At 44.3% G+C, this 17,111-nt stretch overlaps 1 protein-coding gene across 3 annotated transcripts in view; it reads right to left on the minus strand.

Annotated features, from left to right (window-relative positions):
• IFT27 (intraflagellar transport 27) overlaps positions 1–17,111 on the minus strand; it is a 44,020-nt gene that overhangs the window by 25,304 nt on the left and 1,605 nt on the right. For 2 of the 3 annotated variants that reach the window (XM_076069879.1, XM_032961157.2), the window contains exons 2-6: positions 11,369–11,448; positions 10,384–10,443; positions 8,948–9,007; positions 8,507–8,624; positions 4,164–4,273 (exon numbers count right to left, since the gene is read on the minus strand). In XM_076069879.1, the coding sequence (XP_075925994.1) occupies positions 4,164–4,273; positions 8,507–8,624; positions 8,948–9,007; positions 10,384–10,443; positions 11,369–11,448 (428 nt within the window). Of the gene's footprint in view, positions 1–2,631; positions 3,518–4,163; positions 4,274–8,506; positions 8,625–8,947; positions 9,008–10,383; positions 10,444–11,368; positions 11,449–17,111 lie in introns of those variants that run through there. The other variant, XM_032961156.2, reaches the window with a different exon arrangement.

The raw sequence follows: 17,111 nt of genomic DNA on the forward strand, positions 1-17,111 counted from the left end.
TGAACACTGAGGTACCCCCCCTGGTGAGACACTGCTTAACCAATACATACTTCACCTGGAATATAACTTTCTACAAACAAACTGAGGGCACCCCAATGGGCTCCCCCCTATCTCCGGTTGTAGCCAACGTTTTCATGGAGAAATTTGAGAATAACGCCATCCAGACTGCCACTCTACGCCCGACCTTGTAGAAGAGGTACGTGGATGACACTTTTGTCATCTGGCCACATGGCCGGCCTGCTCTAGACCAATTACTCGCCCACATCAATTCCATACACCAAGCCATCAGATTCACCATGGAAGTCGAAAAAGATGGCAAGCTACCTTATTTGGATGTCCTAATAAAAAAACAGACCTGATAGTTCAATGAGCCACTCTGTTTACAGGAAAGCCACCCATACGGGTGCTTACCTAAAACCGGATACCCACCACCATCCATCCCAGAAGAATTCCCTCCTCAAGACTCTATACCATAGAGCCCAATGCATCTCCGACCAGGAACACATTGCCAGTGAACTCAAGCACGTACACCAAGCTCTCAAGGCTAATGGTTACTCCGACTACACAATCCGCAAAGCCATCACTCCAACCATGAAGAAGGACCCTCTTGAGGAACCATCACCTTACCCTACATTGCGGGCATCACAAAAAAGATCTCGAAAATCCTGAATAAACACAAGATCCAGGTCCGATTCAACACAGTACATAAAATCCGTGATCTGGTTCCGTCTGTAAAATATGTGATTCCACACATACAGTACCCTGGCGTCTACAAACTAAGTTGCCTCTTTGGTAGCAGTTACATTGGAGAAACCAAACATGTTTCGGACAACAAGCAGACCTAAAACACGGTAAGACCAACACCTCAGCCGTGGCAGACCACTGTTATAATTCAGTGGGCTCACATGACATTGACTTCTCCAAGACAGAGGTTCTCTGCAAGCCATCTGGCTACCATGAGATTCGTTCATGAGGCTATCCACATATACAAACACAGAGACAATTTCAACCGAGAAGATGGATTCTGGCTTAGCAATCATTGGAAGGATGTGATACACCATTTCGGGTCTTGATTGATTTTGTTCACGCTTACAGTGACTTTCAGACCGCATTCCATTCTCCTTCTCTCCCCCCTCCTCCGTTCCGAGCATAGATGGACTCGTCCGTCTGAACAACCGCCAGTCGCTGTCCGTGGTGCTAACGTTAAGAAAAAAAAAACTACGCTTTATTAAAAAAATTCTTGCTGTGGTTTTCACACCTGATGATGATTGCTTGTGTTGCAATCGAAACGTCGTGATAATTGTATTATTTTATTTTTATTATTGTATTATTTCCCTTCTACGTGACTTTACCGAAAGAACCAAGAATATGAATCCCTGCAGTCACGAAAGCTTTAAAACTTAAGGTGCTGTATAGGCTGCTGAGAACAGCAGTGCAGCAGAAACATCCACTGCTGTCGGGTGCTCTGCTCCAAACGTCTTATGAGAGCCACCTTCACATACCAACAATGAATGGCGTGGTAAAGCATGCTCAAATAACCACAACCCGCAGAGGTGTAGGGAGGCCCTCACGCAGCAGTAGACTGATAGGGTTGTGCACATGTATGTACGTGGCACTTCAATTGCACCGCAAGTAGCCAACATTGTTAATGAAAGTGGCCATTGGCAGAAAGCAGTTTGTGATGATGTTTGTTATGAAACCACGGTGCAGAGAGCCAGCTTGTGCTCGTCACGTAGGAATATTTGAAGGAGCCAAGGGGGTGCATGTATATGTATGATATTGCGGGGACGCAGTATATGGCTTGCCCCCTTCTGTCCAAAAAGTTGTACGGTTGCCTGCGGCTGGGGAGCAGATGCCCTCACTCACAGCGTGTGCACGGACAGTGTCAGCTGTCACGTTGGTGGCTCAGTGGTACAGAGAGAGAGAGCGGCTCACGATTGGAAGGGTTATGAGCTCAAATCTTCGTCAGAGGGGTTGGCTCGGCTCACCATCCCTCGATGGGTTTGACATAACGAGCACCACTTTATTTGCGAAGTCATCAGAGGTTGTACTATGGTGAGGCTCGCCTCCACCATGTGGCATTTCCTACCAGCGGCTTCGGGGCCTGGAAACAGGAGGTGAGCACAGCCTGGCTCCATGCTCATTTAAGCAGAAAATCACTTTTCACTATGAAGGAGTAGATCTGGGCCTTGCGGCCTTGAAATCTCACTTTCAAAAAAATATATAATCCCTGATGCACAGGTGGGAGGAGCCCGATGAGGAAAGTTGACACTCGCAAGCCATTATCTCATTTAAATTAGGGGTCATCAGTCATGCCCTCTCTTAGCTTATCAGGGGTTTTCTTTTTTGCAAAATAAGGCAAACGCATTTACCATCACTTGGTCAAGTTACATCGATTCACCTTCTTCGTAAAATTGTCCCTCACACCATGCTGCTCACACCAGATTTCATTAAGATGTGAGGGCCCAAAAGCTATTAACGCATTTGCCCTTAGACTAATTGATTAATCCATTATTGGCACATCATTTCATTATATGTGAATGCCTAACAGACGGTTCCTCTTTAAACCAACGTAGTTATTAATTCATTTCAGAAGGAACACTCGATGCTGAGAAAGCAGTTTAACACAAATAAATCACAAGGTCATCTTTAATGACATTAACGATTTATTTACAAGCACGGTACCACGCTGCTGTTGCGTTCAGTTGATTGAGAGAAACATTCATTCACGTTGCCACATTCTCGGGGAACTTGACAAAACATTTAATCAATAATTATTTAGCGCCATGCAATTTTTTGTTGAAAGAAGCCAAACCCAAGCAACATTTAGCACGACGGTCCCTTCCGAGCAACCAGTCAACAGCCCACGCAGCATGCTGTACATGAACATACACCATAGCCCGATGGAGCCGTGGCATTAGTGGTTCGTGCATTGAGGTGTGAATTTCGTGATTTGCGTTCAATTCCAGGCCACGGCTGCCAACACCAGTGGCGAGCGATTAGCTAAACAGGTCCTGGACACTTCCTGCAGCAAACCGCACTGACCATCACGGCGAAGTGTGGTGAAGCAAGGGCACGTGGAGGCTTTTGTTCTTCATGATAAAGGGCTTCTAGCTCATGAGCACACACACCAGATATTTCACTTTGTCGGTACCACCTAGGGTGGCATCACTTAAGTGGTTCAAATTTATCTATGTGGCCCAATAACAGTGACTCGTGAGATACCCAATTCAAATGAGTGGACTTATCGGGTAATTCACTCTTACTCGTAGTGTAAATAAATCAGTAAATACGCCCATGGGACTATTTACGTTATGAAATCGTAGCAAAATATTTTGCATTTTTTTTCCACTGACAAGTAAAACATACTTTTTGAAAATCACGATTTACTTTTAAATAAGACACATTTTAGGACACGTCACACCAAGGATTTGATGAAGTCTGTTTTGTCCACGTAGAGCCTATGGAAGGCTTTTGCCAGGTAGAGGAACGGAGTGTCGATGTTCTCCATCTCCTTCTGAATTCCCGAGGGAGGGGCGCAGCGGTGGGGTTGGGCCGGGGGAGTGAGAGGCAATTGACACCCATGAATAATTTATATGAACACTATTTAAAATTTATAATGGCACCCACTGCCTACAGTTTTAACATTTAATCTAACACAAAAGCAGTTGTTTTTTTTACGTGACATATCATTGAATAAGAGAATATAATGTGCCAATGCAACTGTAAAAATTATAATTATTTATAAACAACGGAATTAAAACACCAAGCGTTACTGTGTAGATGTTCACGGTTGTGCCGTGGTGCTGGCCACCCACCCCCTGGTGTGCCGTGTTGGCCTTTACAGGTGCTCGCTAACAACACTTACCCCAACAGTCTGTCAAGACTAGATGGGGGATATTTGTCTTTGCTGTGCAGCTCACCGGTGCTTTTTCAGGATGTACCGCTTTTCGTTTTGCACAATGACCGACTGTTCGCTCCATGAGCCTCCGTCAGTAACTGATTTAAGTGCTGGGAGCTTCTTCGGCAACCGAATGAGCACAGTTCGCTCGAGGGAGAAATTGAGCTCTTCCTGGAGAAGCTCCCCGCACGTCACGCCAAACAACACACGGTACGACCCAATTACACATCGCAGAGTTCAAAGTCAAGCATTGATTACTTACAGCAGAGGTTTCGAAGTACTCGAGCCCATTGGCAATGGCAAACTCCTGTCCCTGAGCTGCAGAGACCACTCTCCGGGGCCCCAGGTCAACTTTGTTACCTACAAGTACTCCTGAAACCAAAAGACAAACATCCTCAGTACAGCCTTTCAGAGAATGTTGGGGCAAGTACTGAAGTAAGCACCTATGAGGGCTCAAAGCGGCAGATTAATGGGTGGGTGGCAAATACCACGCCCAGCTGTCTGTGTCTTGCCAATGCCCGGTACCCGTTCAAATATTCGCCACTGTTACTGATCATGAGCGGGAATCAAACTCGGGTCGCCGGGATAGAAAATCAAAGTGTGCTAACCACCGTACGACCGCTCTCCACACTTCTAAAAACCACACAAACACACATACACGTGCATGCTATAATTTATCCTCTCCCACACGGCACCGCCAATGCATCAGGCATTGTCAGAGGCGTAACAGCCTTGGACAAGCCTCAGGAGAAAAAAACTGCACTGTGAATTCAAATTTGTCATGCAAGTAAACTGACATGCCATCGCCCTTCTTCAATCAATTTGTTTGGAGTATTGCATTTGCAAAGGCTGACACTCGGGGCAACGCTTGTCATACAGTCACTGAGAAACCCTGCCAGGGAAAATGAAAAAAGAAATCCCGTGCCAGTGGGGTGAAATAAACAGAATGAAAGAAGAGGTGGCCAGGTGACATGGAGGTCAGAGCGCCAAGCCTGCGCTGATGAGATACTGGGTTCTAATCCAGTTTGCTGCCTGTGATTAAAGCAAGTTTTCAAATGAAGGGAATTGATGGTCTCAGCTGGGTTACCAATTGCAGCACACAAAAAAAACCACCCCACGCCATTTAAACTTGGTATTGCAGACAATCTAAATTCCAGCTCCGAGGATTAAACATAATTTATACTATACTCTTTGGTTTAATTCGGTAAAGTCACGTAGATAAAATAAAATTGTTTTATTTTGTTTTATTTTATCTACGTGACTTTACCGAATAAAACCAAAGAGTATAAATCCTTGCAGTCATGAAAGCTTAAAATCTAGAATCATTTATACTATGATGTGACGAAACATTACTCTCATATGGCAGAGTGGGTGAGATAGTGTTGACCTCTACTGCGTTGAAGAGGTCACTTGAAATGGTCTCAGGTAGCTCTGTAATATCCAATTCCATGGACCACTCTCGCACGAAGGGTCGCGCTGTTCTGCGAGAGGTCCGAATGGATACTTTGTTCCAGGACATGATGCCAAGAGCACGATCAGGATAGAACTAATTGACTAATTGAAAGAAAATTCTTGCTTGATTCCACTGTGAATGACGCCATTCTCCTTGTTGCGGGGCATGATTTGGTTCTATGACCCTTAAACATTTCTGTTGAGATGTGGTGGTGGTGGTACTGAGGAGGGGAACGGAGGCAGTGGTGAATTGGGGATAAAAATGTGGAAAAAATTACGAAAAAACAAGGAAGAAAAATCGAGCATAAATACCGATTAAAATAATACTTTCCAACATGCGTTTGTCCTAAGAAGGCCAGAAGCCGATGGATAGCTGTCAGTGAAAAATACAACTGCATATTTGCAAATACAGGCAGTCCCTGACTTACAAGCTGGTTCCATTCCTAAGACCTGCCCATAAGGCTAACAGTCTGTAAGTCGGGACAGAATAATGTACTGTATTTAAATGTTCATACAGTCAGTGTTATAAAATGTGTTATGGTTAAAAAAAAATCGAAGGATTGTTAAACTCAGAAATAAGAACAAATATGTGTACATTTCCATTTAATACTGTGATAAATACTCTATCGGAAATGCTTGTTAGAAGGGCGTAATGAGTCCCCACAATTGCACGCACACACACACAAACGGCGTATGCGCGCACACACAAAACAATGACAACGATCCTTCTAATACCCATAACAGACTGTTGCGGCAAGTGCTGTTAGCAAGCACCTACAGTGAGGGAAAAAAGTATTTGATCTCCTGCTGATTTTGTACGTTTGCCCACTGACAAAGAAATCATCAGTCTATAATTTTAATGGTAGGTTTATTTGAACAATAACAACAAAAAAATCCATAAAAAACGCATGTCAAAAATGTTATAAATTGATTTGCATTTTAATGATGGAAATAAGTATTTGACCCCCTCTCAATCAGAAAGATTTCTGGCTCCCAGGTGTCTTTTATACAGGTAATGAGCTGAGATTAGGAGCACACTCTTAAAGGGAGTGCTTCTAATCTCAGCTTGTTACCTGTATAAAAGACACCTGTCCACAGAAGCAATCAATCAATCAGATTCCTAACTCTCCACCATGGCCAAGACCAAAGAGCTCTCCAAGGATGTCAGGGACAAGATTGTAGACCTACACAAGGCTGGAATGGGCTACAAGACCATTGCCAAGCAGCATGGTGAGAAGGTGACAACAGTTGGTGCGAATATTCGCAAATGGAAGAAACACAAAAGAACTGTCAATTTCCCTCGGCCTGGGACTCCATGCAAGATCTCACCTCGTGAAGTTGCAATGATCATGAGAACGGTGAGGAATCAGCCCAGAACTACACGGGAGGATCTTGTCAATGATCTCAAGGCAGCTGGGACCATAGTCACCAAGAAAACAATTGGTAACACACTACGCCATTAAGGACTGAAATCCTGCAGCGTCCGCAAGATCCCCCTGCTCAAGAAAGCACATATACATGCCCGTCTGAAGTTTGCTAATGAACATCTGAATGATTCAGAGGACAATTGGGTGAAAGTGTTGTGGTCAGATGAAACCAAAATGGAGCTCTTTGGCATCAACTCAACTCGCCGTGTTTGGAGGAGGAGGAATGCTGCCTATGACCCCAAGAACACCATCCCCACCGTCAAACATGGAGGTGGAAACAGTATGCTTTGGGGGTGTTTTTCTGCTAAGGGGACAGGACAACTTCACCGTATCAAAGGGACGATGGACGGGGCCATGTATCGGCAAATCTTGGGTGAGAACCTCCTTCCCTCAGCCAGGGCATTGAAAATGGGTTGTGGATGGGTATTCCAGCATGACAATGACCCAAAACACACGGCCAAGGCAACAAAGGAGTGGCTCAAGAAGAAGCACATGAAGGTCCTGGAGTGGCCTAGCCAGTCTCCAGACCTTAATCCCATAGAAAATCTGTGGAGGGAGCTGAAGGTTCGAGTTGCCAAACGTCAGCCTCGAAACCTTAATGACTTGGAGAAGATCTGCAAAGAGGAGTGGGACAAAATCCCTCCTGAGATGTGTGCAAACCTGGTGGCCAACTACAATAAACGTCTGACCTCTGTGATTGCCAACAAGGGTTTTGCCACCAAGTACTAGGTCATGTTTTGCAGAGGGGTCAAATACTTATTTCCTTCATTAAAATGCAAATCAATTTATAACATTTTTGACATGCGTTTTTCTGGATTTTGTTGTTATTCTGTCTCTCACTGTTCAAATAAACCTACCATTAAAATTATAGACTGATCATTTCTTTGTCAGTGGGCAAACGTACAAAATCAGCAGGGGATCAAATACTTTTTCCCTCACTGTTTGAAGGCCAGCACGACACACGAGTGGGTCGGTGGCAAGTACGACCCCACGGCCGCCTTTGACATACAGTGGCAATATTTACATACCGCACCAACAACTCATTTGAGGCTCAGTCGACCTAGGGGAGGCCCAGGACCCATTCAGATAATCGTCACTGGTGTTGGTCGTGAGCGAGACTCGAACTCGGGTCATAGCACAGCGCACTAACCATTGCACTACTGCTCCCCAAACACATATGGGGGCACGTGCACGCACACACCCGCGGCACATACGCAGTCACTTTCACACATACCTACTTTCACACACCCTTACTCTCAGTCGGATGCTGGGACTCATTGCATCTCGCGGAGGATCGCTCTGCTGAACAAAATAATTCTTTGGTTCGATTGGCAAGTACGAGTTCGCGTTCCCACGTCAGATGGTTAAAACATATCCTATGGAATCTCGTTCGTAGGTGCGGATGTTCGTAAGTCGGGCGTTCCTAAGTCGGGGACTCCCTGTAGTCCTTTTTGGGTTGGCCGCTTTGTGCCCGAAAATTTTGGGCGTGAATCAATTAAGCCAGTTTGATCAGTCCCGAAACGGCAACGCAACATTAAACTTGACTCAAATTCACATTGAACCATATTTGCAAGTCATCATTACCTCACATTACAAACAAAGCGAACGCAATCGACGTTCTTCATCCTCCGTTGGAAACAGCCATAAATAACAAGACATACGCGAGCACGAGGAACGGACGCGCTGCGGCGCGTGCGTGACTGCGCCGGTCCTTCACCGTGCTCACCGGGGAAGGGGACGCCGGGGCTCTGTGCCCGCACGCGCTCCAGCCACTTGCCACAGCCGCCCAGCGACTGCTCGTTGGTGACATCAAACACCAGGCACAGCATGCTGGGGTGGTCCCACTGCCAAACACAACAGTGCTTGGTGTAACAATTGGCACCGCGGCGAAAGCAGAGGTCACGTAATACTGACGGGGGCAGTTGTGCTGTCAAATAATAGAGTTTACTCTACGTCGTTATTCCTGCTCTACAAAACAAGATGATGCAGCGTGCGGCACGTAAAAAAAGATATTGCGCAAACTGGCTTCAAAATTACAATCTCAATAGTTCGATCAGCAATTGTAATTAATGTTAACCATAGTAAAGGCTTAAGGCAGACTGCACAGCAATAGCGTTAGTCTAAAAGCCACGCTGAATAAAGACAGTGTGAGAAAAAAAAAACTTACATTTTTTTGCACAAGGTCATTAAAAATGTCCTTCCCACCTGAATCATACAGGTATATTTCCTGTAAGTGTACGGAAAAACAGATCAACATTCGCATTCATTGCCAATATTGTGTAAGTCTGAACATTTGTTATCCTGCACTCTTGTAAGTCCAGTCTATCATGAATACATGAACTCTTTGGAAATCATCATTGTTATCAGCCGTGATCGATCAACTGCAGGATGAAGGCCTCCCCAAGTTTCCGCCCATCCCTCACGGACTCACAATGCAACGATCCAATTAGCACCTGCACACGAGCTCATTTCATCGCTCCATCTCTGCCGTTGCTGTACCCTCGGATATGTTCCCTTATTTAGATGCCATGCTGTCCTCAGTCTTAACAGCCTTCATTCGTTCTAGCGATGTGTCAAGCCCGCTTACTTTCCTTAACAGTCAATACGACGGCTCAAATTTCAGCACTCCAACCTGCTTACACTTGCCTGTTTCATAAGTTTTAGCCTAGAGTCATCCTCAGTAATCACCTTTCATATACAGAATATATTCCAATGTGTTCTCCATCTGTTTACTTTCAATAAATATTGCAATTTGCTTAATAAATTATGTTGTATATGTATTTATACATCGATATGAACCTGTGTGTTATGTGTGTGCTCTTGAAGTAATGATATTCTAAAACAATGACAGTGTTGAAAACATTAATATTCCTGAATATATCAACTATTGATTAGGGCATTCAAATACAGTGTTTTTTTTAATAATTTCTCAGTATACAATGTAATATTTACATACACATGGAGGACTAATATGAATGAACACATGCAAGCTTTCAGCATCTTAAATTGTCAGTAAACATATTAACAAAACCAATTATATTATAAGCAGGTTAAAATAGCTGCATAATAAGGATAATTTACTTTTGGCAACAAAATAACAATGCTCAGTTTGATTAATTAATTGCCATTCCAGGGCCAAATATTCGATATAAAAGACAGGAGCCAACACAGCATGGGGACTTCACGGATTCAGCACACCCACCACGCCGCACACGAGGCGTTTAAAATACAGAATGCTGACCAAGCGCTGTCTGTGAATATATGGAGATTTACTTCTATTGGAGCAGGTGTTTGTTTATCACTGCAATCTGGTTTCAGTCAGTTAAATATCTTCTCAGCTGAGTGGTATGCGGAGAAGCGTTTCAGTGAACTAAACGGCTGCTTTGTTACTAAAGGCAAAGGCCGCCGGACTTGCAAAGCGCAAATTTTACCATATGCCTTTTAATTATTTGTATTTAATTACCGCACTGCACTAAAATGATTGTGAGACTTTCGCGAGGATAATTAAAGTTTGGTGAAATATGTAACCGTTGAATATACTGCCGGTGTAAAATCAGGCAAAAAGATTATGAATTGCATAAGAAAAAATATGAAAATACGTACGACGCTATCGGTGGTGTCAGGTACGCCGACAGATTTCACGAGCAGCTCGACTCCCACAGTCTGCAAAGGGAGATAGCCCAGCCGACCGCATTAACCATACAGCACCCACGTGCCCTAGGGGCGACTGCGGTTAGTGGCGAGATCGACAGCATTCAATTAAATTCTCATTAAAAAGGGCTGACCTTTCCCTATGCGGTGCATCCAGGATGATTCGTGTGACAATGAATAGAGTAAGTTCATTTTCCCCCATTATTTCCTCGCGCAGCAGAACACTATGCGAGCCCATGAGCCTGACTCAGGGTAGATAAGCGAATAACACGCACTGCCTGGACCGCATTATGAAGTGCATGCACCACACGGAGCAGGCCTCACATTTCTACTTGAATCGATCACAACGCAGGAATAAATGCTTGCAGCAAGAGGTGGAACTGGGTCCCTCTTTCACACCATCTCCTAGGCGTCCAAACTGTCTTATTTTTTCACCAATTGTTTTCACCGTGCTGTCAAAAGAGTATGGGCTAGGGTTATACCTGCCCGCCCCCCCCCCCCCCCCCCTATTCAGCACCATCGTCGTCCAATATAATTGTGGGGGTGAAGGAGCTGACCTCAGTCTCAAATGTAACGGTCACTGCTTGGCCCTCGGACTCGCCGGGCCGCTTACTCATCATCATGGTCGTGGCATTTCGCATCCCTCAAGGTGAACAGCTGCGCCCCACGTTACGCGACTGACATTTCACATCATGCGCAGTGATTCCACAAAAATACCGAGCGCGAACCACAGCGCGCGACTGAGAGTCGCACCCGATGCTGACTCATCGAGTCATCACGTGATTCGCCAAGTGAATGTGACACACGAGCCAAGACGTGACTTGTCAGTTTACGCAGTGGGCCATGGTATGACTGACGGAATTGAGCTTGAGTCGAATGCGAGTCCCAACGTGACCCGTGTAAGTGAAATGAACGTGTGCCCGCCGTGTGTTTCCACCATGTTGTAGTTCTTGGGGAACAGGGTGGCATCGCTGTGGAAAGCTTGAACCAGGGCGCTTTTCCCGACTGTCGAGTCACCTGTCAGGAGACACAGGAAATCCTGCTAGAGAACATCACCTTAATTCATCCTCTCGTTTGTACCATTCAATTTCTATTGTCTCTCCATTTTACTATATCACAGGTTGCATCTACATTACCTCATTTGTACTGTCTCGGATGTACTGTGGAATTTTTACTGTCTTCTTCTTGAAATTATTTCTATTGTTTTGTGTCAATTGTACAATCTGAACTGTACTATTTTGGTTCAGAATCAAAACATTTATCTTGGAGGAATCCGATGAGGTATGAAGCTCTTTTTTTCACAGATGTCCAGTCAGGGCGGATCAGAAAGTTACAGCAACAATACCAGGAGTCCAAAGTATAGGAACGGTAAGCAAGTCACTAAAAATGTAAAAAGTGCCTGTCTTCTTGGTAGTCTCTTTTTGTGCAGCCTCACTTATACAGACTTGTTTGTTTGTATTGCCCATTTGACAATCGGCCAGACAAAAGAAAAAGATACATTTATAAAAATAGATTCTCTCAGGCATGACTTGATGCACGTCCGGAAAACGTAAAAATTGACGGATTGATTAATCATTAAATGCCCAAGTCAATAGTGTACGCATTGCACACCCGCAAAATGCCATTCACCCATGGAAAATGCTAGGTTTCCAATAATAAAAAACCCATTTATATGAAGAAGAAAAAAACATTTCTCCTCCTGAGAGTTCAAAATGCATTTATAGGAAAAAGAAAATAAATGTCCTAGTCTTGCATGGCATTTATTTTAAAACAGGTTCATACATCTGAGTAAGTGGGCTCGGTTTCTATTCTTGAATATGGCAAAATGTTCAGGACCTAAATGCCAATGTCGAGGTCTGCTTGCCACGTGAGGGCTTCAGGAGGCAGTTCGTGTATTTTTGCTATTCCTCCATTGAAGGAGTGCAGAATACAGTGGTTTTCTATATGGTCCATAGTTTGGATTACATGGTCACAATCGCCCTTCTGTGGCTTGTCTTCAATTTTCCATTTTTGAAGGAGATGTGTGCATCGGCCTGTCCCCTGACGTAATTGATGTTAAACCAAGTGATTTTGAGGAATGTCAAAACCAGGAAATGTGAGGTTTGGGTCTCAAATGAGGTGTTCATTCTGGATGTCCACGTCGTTCCACTCTGTTTGCCAGTGTTCTACCAGACGGGGGATCGGGACTTGACTTGGCGGTAAAATACATTTTTGAGGTCTTGGTTGATGTGTAGTTTGTTTTTACAAACAAAAAATGTAAACTTCAATGCAGTTTGCATATCTCTCTGGATATTCGGTGGCAGAATGCCTGCCAAAATAAGGAGCCAGGCGTTGGTGTTCGTTAGTGTTCCATTTATGATGCACTTTGCGTTATTTAATTGTACATCTACAGGAATTCGCTGAATAAATATAACGGATGCGTTCCCGGGAAATGCTACTTAACTCAAACTTACTTAAAGCTAGCTCTAATATGCCAAATATATGTTTCTGGAAAAAAATGTGATTAAATATCATGATGTGTACAAAAATGCATATGATTATAAGTTAAATACATTTTAACTAATAATAAATAAAATAATGATACAAAACGGATCAGAGATGGTTAGAGTGCTTACTGATGGAGGCCTCTTGGGGTGAGCAGTGATGGAAAAGCTGGCTCTCTTCTAGATTGCAGAATAAAAAAGAAATTTGTCCAAAGACAGCTGGACAGCATTCTTGTTCGACTGGTACAGCTCCTTGCAGCAGTGAACGCCACTAAATGCCAGTTAGTATTCGTGCTAGGGGTATTATTTCATCGGCCTCTTCCTCAGCTCGTTGTTGCTCCAGCTGCATCGGATCCTCATTGAATAGCTCCACACGACCATGAGATGCAAGAAAGTCCACCAACGTCCGACTCCTCAACATTGTCCAGTCCAGCTTCAGGATTTCCCTCCACGTGGCAGCGGGACTTGCGCTGGTACGCACTATGCGCGTACAGTACGGTATTACATCGCAAAAGTCCGTTTTCACCGTGTGCATCAATTGTGCATTTAAAAAAAACACATGTCAAACATTACACTGGTAAGGAAATGTTCCCTAAATAATCAGCAATATACATGCTAAACAACGCTTACTGTGGCAACTGATAGCAGGGGATTCTTGTCGTAGTTTTATGTACGCATTCGTGGATGGGGCTGGAGCGCAGTACTCTGCCACTGAATACATCAGTGATAAGTGCGACAGTTCATAGCACATCAGCTGAGGCTCCACAAGTTGTTCCTGCAAATTTCTCAAGGGTGATTCTTTATTTTGTCTTTTCACGTATCTGTTTTATGTGGGGCTTGGAAGTCAGGATTCTATAATATAACCCCTAAAAATTGTGGAGTGGGTGCCATAGTGCACTGGACTACTGCATAAGGACATCAAGGGTGGCATCTGCTGCGTGATTGTTACAGTGCAAAGTGCTTGTGGTGGTTGTGGAGTTTCCAGTGACAGAACTATGACTCCAATAACATTAAATCAACTGTTATAGTATTGGCAATGTTCTCTATGTTCGTGCCCAGTGCAGCAAGGACTATGTCATCCTATGAACTTGCAAGATAATGTACATTGCAGGTCACTTATACATGTGTAGTGTTGTACTCACACGGACACTTAACTTTTCTCCCGTGTCATTTATTTACCTTGCATCCAGTGTGGATGCTCCTCACTTAAACTAACACACAAACCCTTGTTCCGAACTCCCCGACTTCCCCCTACTCACCTCCGCACACCTCGTGCGCGGTAACCACTCTGTCTCCCCCGCTCTCTCTCTCTCACTCGAGACTCTGCTATCCTGTCCTGCTTCCCTCACACCTCCGCCCTCGTCCCTGCCCACAGCAGGGGATTAGCCAACACTGCTGGGGAGGACGAGGTGAGGAGGGCGAGGTCCCAGGCGTCTTCTCCCAGACTCTTGTCTCCTTCATCCCTTGAGCACCAACCAACCAACTCTCCGTGCTGCTCCGGACACTCCCTTATATATCCCTCCTCATTTGGGGTCCTCCCTTACCCCCCATTAAGCTGGCGCCTCTACGGCGCCTCCAGCACGCGCTCTCTCTATTATCGCCTCTCCGGCGACTACCCTTTGCCCAAACGCGCACATCTGCTCGTGCCCAAATGCATCAATGCTTCACCCCCTAATTGCTGCTGCTTCTCCGGCGTCTAATCCATGTCTCCACGCTTGGACCTGCGCGACCTCAGTTGCACTCTCTCCATCCATGATTCACCCCATAATTGTTGCCACGCCACTCCAGTGTCACCTCACCCTTTTGCTAACCCCGTGCGTTACGCCACTACACATGTGTTAGCTGTGGTGTTAGTACCAAGCCTTGAGGGTGGCCACTGTTTACCAGCGAGGTGTACCCTGAAAGTACGGCTGCTGAGCATTGCAACGAGAAGGTGAAAAGTGGAACGGCTCAGATGATTTGGGCGATCTTCAGCAGCATGATATGATGCCAAACGGTGTCATCAGCAGCAGAGAGGTCAACCATATATGTACCGTTTTTTTTTTGTTGACGCTGGGAACCAGCTTCTATGAGGGTGGTGAAGGAAACGATCTATTAGCAGCATCTACGGACAGTTTTTAATCCAGCTTGTTCTGGAGGCAGTTGGGGGTCAATAATGGGGGAATGTCTGGCAAGTATGGCATGTTCCATCAGTTTGGAAGTGGAGGACAAGAGAGAGATTGGCCACAGGAGATTGGTCACTCCCTCTTATCGGGTTTCAGAATGCCGATGACTTTGGCTTGCTTCCATAACTTCGGGATTGTGCCTGTCCTGTGTACGATGGTAAATACATTTGCAAGCCATCGTTGTCATTAGTCCGAGGTTCTTTAGGAACTCGGGACAGAGGACATCATATCCCAGTGGGAAACTGAGAAATGGTGATGGCTTGGGTAGGTCTTCATACAGCAGTGGATAGATTATGGCTGCCGAGGTACATTTAAAATTTTAAATCCATTCTACTTATTTTCCAAATCTCCTTTACTCAGAACACTTATTCGAGTAAAAACGCCGATTTGAAACCCAGTGTGAAAACAAGAAAACTTAAAAAAAACGATAATGGGTTTGTGTCTGCCAGTCTTAATCGAGCCGTGTGTTCACATTGAAGCTTTGCAATTGTACCTTGTTTGACTGTAGGTGACCTATATTTGAATTTAACTTAAAATTGATTTTATTCAATCCTTGTTTCACGTTTAATAATTCTTGTTTTCTGTTTTGCTGTCAAGTTTGATATTGTACTTTTTACATTAGATGAGTTAATGTCCTGTCTCTTTAATAATTGCTGCTGCTGTAATATATAATTGTTGTTTTGAATAGTTGAGCCAGATCTTCCATGAAAACGAGCTTCTGAATCATAATGGGCGTTGACCTAGTTACAAAATTGATATTATTTTTAATCGTTTATAATTGGGGCATGTAAATGGGTAAAAACATTTTTTTTTTAATCCAGCCGAGAATTCCGCTGCATTGACTGCTGGCTTAATAATTGGAAGCCAATTATTATCCATTTGTAGCAGACATACTACCACGTTGTGTTTGTCTGTATGCTGAACTTCTTTCGCACCGTACAAAGCCAGCCTTGTGAAGCAGGTGTGGCTGGTCAACAGTGGTTGTCCTACGCTTTCAATTCGCTCCTGCTATGAAAGTGTGAGATTTCCACCACCTCCTTATCTATGCAGTTATGATCAGGTAAGCACTTTCTTTTACTTAAAGACACAGCGTAGGTGTTGTATCATGTAGGAAAAACACCTCGGCTGTGTCCCTCGATTTTAGAGTTAAGAGGATTTTCTCTGTCAGGTCACCAATGCCTGTGCAAAACAAAAAAACCCTCTCACGTTAAATTAAGTTCTGTACTTAAACGTGGCTTCTTAATTCCAGCTCTGAGAATGACAAATGTTGTCATATGATAATTATTACTCTTTACAGAGCAGGGATGGCAAGATGTAGTTCTTTGATGTCCGCTTCTCTGGGCCATTTTCTGTGACACGAAGAAGAATTAGACACCGTTACGTTCGCGTTCAGAATGGATGGATTCATCTTCTGATACGACTCCTTAAGCCCCTAGGTAACGGTGGAGCTCTGTGCAATTAGCTATTCACAGCACTGGCTGGCGGAAGGGCTTCCACTCAAACCTGGGGTTCGGCAACCAAAATAACAATAAGAACTCGTATTCTTGGTTATTTCGGCAAAGTCACGTAGAAGGGAAATAATAAAACAATAAAATGCTCACGACGTTTCGATTGCAACACAAGCAATCATCATCAGGTGTGAAAACCACAGCAAGAAAATTGTTTTATTAATTGCTTTATTTTATTATTTCTCTTCTACGTGGTGACTTTACCGAAAGAACCAAGAATATGAATCCCTGCAGTCACGAAAGCTTTAAAACGAAATAACAAATATGCAATATTACATGCTAATAAGCGACGGTCCTTCATGAGCCGCAGGTTGCCGACCCCATGCACTAGACCAGGGGTCACCAAACTACGGCCCGCGGGCCGCATGTCAGTCCATCAGGCCCGCCGACGGTACTTGAATTTGGTTGATAAAACGTATGGAACACGAGACGTTGTGATACAATTTAAATATGTTTGGAATACTAGGAGATCTTCACGCGTGCGGAGACCTCCTGACTGCTATGTTCCTTAAATTTACTATTTT

Source organism: Petromyzon marinus, chromosome 26 (assembly GCF_048934315.1).
Source record: "Petromyzon marinus isolate PM22_M1 ecotype Great Lakes invasive population chromosome 26, UKy_Petmar_22M1.pri1.0, whole genome shotgun sequence".
Taxonomy (NCBI): domain Eukaryota; kingdom Metazoa; phylum Chordata; class Hyperoartia; order Petromyzontiformes; family Petromyzontidae; genus Petromyzon; species Petromyzon marinus.